This window comes from Aptenodytes forsteri, unplaced genomic scaffold, assembly GCF_000699145.1.
Source record: "Aptenodytes forsteri isolate BGI_AS27 unplaced genomic scaffold, ASM69914v1 Scaffold224, whole genome shotgun sequence".
NCBI classification, from domain to species: domain Eukaryota; kingdom Metazoa; phylum Chordata; class Aves; order Sphenisciformes; family Spheniscidae; genus Aptenodytes; species Aptenodytes forsteri.
Genome location: NW_008794879.1, coordinates 1,424,759 through 1,430,304, shown reverse-complemented (window position 1 = coordinate 1,430,304; position 5,546 = coordinate 1,424,759). Strand labels below are relative to the sequence as shown.

Here is a 5,546-nt window from a genome sequence, read left to right as displayed (position 1 = left end):
GGGCTGACGTGAGTGGTCTGAGCTGGAGCACGCATTGTTGAACTGATTACAGAAGTGACTGAGACACAAGAGACACTTCAGCTGTGAGATCTCAGAATTCAATCTCTTTTCATAAGTAAGTTGAACTGAAGTGTTGTGTAGATGATGAGAGAAAATGGCAGAACTGCAGCAAAAATAAATTTGTAAAACAAAAAGGGGCAAGCCTTTGGTTGAAATACTGAATTGGTGTGCCAAATATAAGCAGAATATGCATGGACTTCAGCTGGGACAAGTACAGTTCTGTGGCTCCAACAGTAATTTTTTCATGAGCTCCTGGGATGCAGAGCAGTATTGAAAGTTCAGCTGCTGAAGTAATCCCATCTTTAAAAGGTCTTCTAGTTCATCTCTCCATTTTCCATAGCAGCTTTCTGAATCTGGTGACACTGATGGTGTTTTTTACACTTGGTCAAGAAACATCAGCAAAAGAGGCAAAGGAAAACATGACTCTTACAGAAACAATTGATATTCCTTGAACAAATTCACCAGTGATAGATGAATCTTGGCTGGGACAGCTGCCTTGTAAAACACAACCCAACTGTCACAGGCAACGGAACAGTTTTGTTGCAGGGCATTTGACTTAATTTACTGCCAGTTAACAAACTTTTAATTACTGATTCTAGTATTGAAAAATAAAGAAGACAAAAGATCACTTAGGGAAAACAGCCCAACTTCCCTCTGGACACCTCTCCTCCCTGCTTCCTGGCCTCAGTCCCTTGGGTGAGGCGATGGGGAGCACGAGATTGAGCTCAGTGTGTTGTGATTGCTTTCCTTTCACTCCCCCATGTTTCTGTCTCCACTCCTCTGGCATGGGTTCCTCCATTGTCTGCAGAGCCCTCGGAGGAGTACCTGCCCTGTGTCTGCTTTTGTGCATATGCCCCTGGGTGGGTGTCTCTCTGCTCTAGTCCTGCTCAGGCAACTTCTCTTGTGCCTCCTTCTTCTCCAGCATCTTCCTGCCTTGACGTACCTCCTACCCTGGCACCTCTCCCCTCTGCTCTGGTGTCTCTTGCCCCTGTTTTTTTGGTTTCTCACTTACAAAGGTTGACTGTTCTTTGTATTGTCTTTTTTTTTTTCTTTTACATTCAAGGCTGGGGTTGGTGTATATGTATACCCTACATTATAAAACATGCTGAGGAGCATATGTTGAATGAGAATAGTGTATAAGACACAATGTAAAGCACAAGTATTTTAGAATGCAGCATAATATGAATTCATGATGGAGGAAACTGAAATTCTTCATATGAATGTTTTGCTATACTTTGTATGAAGTGTTTTATGGAACATGTAACTTGAGGTCAAAGAGTATTTATTCCACAGAATTGAAATACCTCCAGGCACACAAATCTCTGTATGACTAGTTTAATTTTGTATTGTATCATAATAAATTCTGAAGCTAAATTCAAGGCAATGAAATAGATGAATTAATGGATTTCATAGGGCACTTCTGATAATCTTTAACTGTGGTTTATAGTCTTCCTCTTTATTGCTCTCCTTCACACACACTTAAGCAATCATCGTCCTCTTTTCTCTAGTGTTTTTTGGTGTTATGTGCTGAAAACTTTTGTTCCTACGATTAAAAAAAAAAGGCAAAACCAAAAGGGGTGCAGATGGTCTCTTTCCTCCAACCAAGTCACCTCTCCATGTATCACTCTGTAGAGTGGTGGTTTTCACTGCAGGTGACTGGCCTGTTGCAGCACACTAGCTACCCCTTGAGTTACCACAGTTAGGCCATGCTCTCTCTGGTCATTCTTGCAGCTGAAATACAATTTTGCTTTATTTTTTTGAGGGCTGGCTTTGACTCATTTGTCTAAGTGCTTTGCCTTCGTTACTGCTTTTATTACCTCATATACCTCACTACTGGGAAGTGTCCTGAAGTGAAGGCACACTGCTTCCTAGCAGCGAAGACTTCTTTGCAGAATGAACACACGTCTCTTGTGAGATGTTTGCTGGTGGCTTGGTAGGGGATGTGGTTTGCTTGTGATGGCCCGTAGTAAAGCCTTCAGTTGTAGCTGAAGTTGTACCTGTGTCTCAGTACCACTCTTGTTACTGTTTAACACGCTTAGGTTATGGAGCAACATTTTCAGAAATGACTACTGATTTAGAGAAGCTGAGCTCAACATAAGGTATTGCAGCAGTATAGAGCTGCTCAGCAGGACAAGGGTTTTTAAGACCAGATGCACCTGTTGTCGTTCCTAGGTAGCTTTGCAACACTATGCTGTACTCGGGTGCTCTGGTGTGCTGTTGCACTGCATTCTGAAATAAATCAAAGGCAAACAGTGCTTCCAAAGGGGCAGGGCTTCTTCACTTAGTTTAGATACTTGAGTCCAGCTGTTTCCTACTACTATCTCTTCATCAAGGCAAATGGTAGGAGGAAAGGGGTCTGTAAAATGAATTGAGAGAGCCTGACCATTGGCAAGTTTAAGATTTATTTAGCTAGGGCATAGCTTTTAGTCTCAGAATGCAAAGTAACTTACAATGAACCCACTGTCTTCATCGCTGTTTCTACAGAGCATGCTGTTGGTTGCTTTACAGCTCCTCACTTAGCCACTGACACAAATAGTATTCAGGAAGAAGAGCACAGCTTACCACCTGGAGCTATTATGAACATCTGTTCTCACATAAAGAGAGATACGCTTCTGCACAGTTCACTACTGCAGCTGAGTACAATGTATGGATATTATGCCTAGGAGAAAGTGTCATTTGCCCTTACAAATTCAAATAAAATTTCTGTGCTGTGTTACTACCTTGAAGTGCTTTTTAGTGAGCACTTAGAAGAAAGAGTAAGAATGGAGGCTTGGGGAAGTGTGCAAAAGCACTGAACCCTGGCTTAGCTGTGTTCACATTTCACATAATGGTAACACTTCTGCAGAGTTTAGCAGGACCAAGGTTAACCAAACACAAAAGTCTTATGAAAGGAGTTTCTGTAGCAGTGCATTGTAAAATCCACACAGATTGGTCTTATCTATTGAACTTCTGAGGAACAAACATGCAGAAGCAATTATATCAGCTGTTTGCATAGATACATCAACCTTTCCACTTCACCTTCTGCCTGTGCTTGTTCTGTAGTCCAGTTTGGGTCTTTCTCATTTGCAGGCTTGCTAAAGACACTGAGACATGTCAATTCATCCCTCTAAAAAAGAAGAACGCTTTCTTTTTACCTCAGAATCTGTTGCTGAAGGACATTCTGGTGAGTAAAAATGCTGATTGAATCTTTGCTTTTATTAATACTTGCACTGAAGAATGCTATCTGATGAAAGTTCAGTCATATCTCCTCCAATGGAGAAAAGAAAGAACCAATTAATTATTTTGAATAGACTTCAGATTAGTGTCTGTTTGCTTGACAAGAATTTCTCTTATTTGGTTAGTATGCAATATAATCTGGCATAGACAACTTTAAACTTTTGCTTGAGAGAAAGAAGCATGAAGAGGTCTTCTATAGGTAGACTTGGAGCTGCCACATACACTGGAATTACAATTTCATTTTTAATTCTGTAATGAAAAAATATTACTTTATGCACAGATTTATTATAGGTGATCATTGAACTCTGAATCTCTGAAACGTTTGGAATACTAAGCATTGATTTTCATCAGAGCTGCATTCCAGATACTGCTGTAATACTACATATGCCCCTTTCCCCACGGTGCTCTCCCTAACACAAGTTTACATATGCTGTAGGCTGTATGAAGCCATTGTATTTTCCAGGTCTGCGACTCTAAGACAGTGCTTCAGTTCTAATCGCTGTTCATTAAATTCAGCTATTTTTCACACAGCTTTGTTTACACAAATCCGTACCTAGAAGCTAGGTTAACTGATGGACTGGAGGAAGTTTGGGCCTTCAGCAGACATACTAGTGACTCAAATTTACAGTAAAGGTAATAACAGTTCCTTTTATGGAGGAACCTTCAAATGGAGCATTTTAATGTTAAGGCTAAAAATAACATTACCTCTTACTTTTTCCATAGTAAAGACAAAAAAAACTAATAGTGAGAAAATGAGGGTGATGTCAAACACTGAAGGTTTGCAGCCGAGTTTTTCTTGTGTGTCTGTATTCTCAGGATTCTTACTCATTAGGTGGGAATGGCACAGTATGAGACCAGTTATATTAGTCTGTCTGTCCAGCCCCTGGTGAACAGTCCAACAGCTGCAAGACCACTGAAGCATGTAGCATCATATCTTGAACCACCACAACCACTTGTTTGCTTTACGGCACTGCGCTATATGTTGTAATGGTGCAAATAGCTGAAGGCAATAAAACTTAACTAGTTGTTCCAGGTCATGCCATTCCTGCTTGAGCATCAGGTGTGAATCAATTTTGCAATCTTCAGGACTCCGTTTGCCTCAGGGTTGTTGACAAACTAGCCAGATGACAAACTTTGGAACTTGGCATTACTGATTTTATACTTGATTGCACAAATTATTTCTGGGTCTGAAATTACGACCACATCATGTTTCTGTCTTTCATCTTATGTCCTTGTGTCTTCAAACTGTGGTCAATTTTTGTCAGTGAAGGTGCAATATAACTTAAGTAACTGACCAGGATTCTGATTCTCTGAGTAAATATACCAGCAAGAAATTTCAGTAAGGTAATGCTTGAGCTGGGGATCAATGCAGTATAAATAGCTGAAGACAGGCTTTACAGCTATCAAGTTGGCTTTGTTCTGTTGTTTTGCTTTTTTCCAAGCCTCTAAATTGTTGGACTTACTTTGCAAATGCTTATGAAATGCACAGTTAAATGTTTAGCTTCAGCTTGTTTGGGGAAAACACTAGAAACAAAACATAAAGGTGCTGAAATTGCTGATTCAGATTCTGAAAATTATGTCAGTGAAGAAGAGACCTGTGCACCTCCATAAGCAAATCTCATGCGAAATTGAGATCACTGTAGCTTGTGTGAATAAATGGGGCACATACATTTTTAGCAGTTGTGCTTTGCTTTTAGCCTGGTTTTAGGTTGTATTTGAGTGAGGTAGTATTGATGGTGCAATGGCTCATCCATTCAAAGCTACAGGCTAGCATGTTTCACTTTTCCTTGCTTTTAGATTATACTGGAAGATATTACTCTACAGTTCTTATATTAAATTCAGTTTGTACCTAGACTTTGCATTGAATTACAGATCTTTTGGGGTACAGAATAACTCTACTCTTACCTTATAATTTCATTCTCATGTTTGTTTGCTTCCAGACCAGATTATCTTTAAAAGTAAATAAGTAGTTTAAGGTGGACATTCAGCTATGCTTCTTTATTAACTTCCTCTTTGGGCCCTCAAGCCTACGCACATATGTAACGGTACTCACTCCTGCAAGAGAAGTTATTTTAGACTGGCAATTAGACAGATGATAATTATAGATGCTGTTGCAAACAATATAGGCACCTGGCTCATGATACAGACAGTGTTGTAGATCCAGCTGCGTAGTTGTGTGGCTGAACATATTTTGGATACCTTTTTTCGTAATGATGGTGGGTGAATATTAGTGGTGTGTAACCGCCACCAACTGTCAGTCGCAGAGGCGG

The 5,546-nt window shown here is 40.1% G+C and overlaps 1 protein-coding gene across 1 annotated transcript in view; it reads left to right on the top strand.

The window, feature by feature from the left end:
- Positions 1-3,150: 3,150 nt before the first annotated feature.
- Positions 3,151-5,546, top strand: part of LOC103895125 (S-adenosylmethionine synthase) — a 23,693-nt gene continuing 21,297 nt past the window's right edge. Inside the window, 1 exon segment of the mRNA XM_009274640.1 lies at positions 3,151-3,223. Coding sequence (XP_009272915.1) covers positions 3,151-3,223 — 73 coding nt within the window.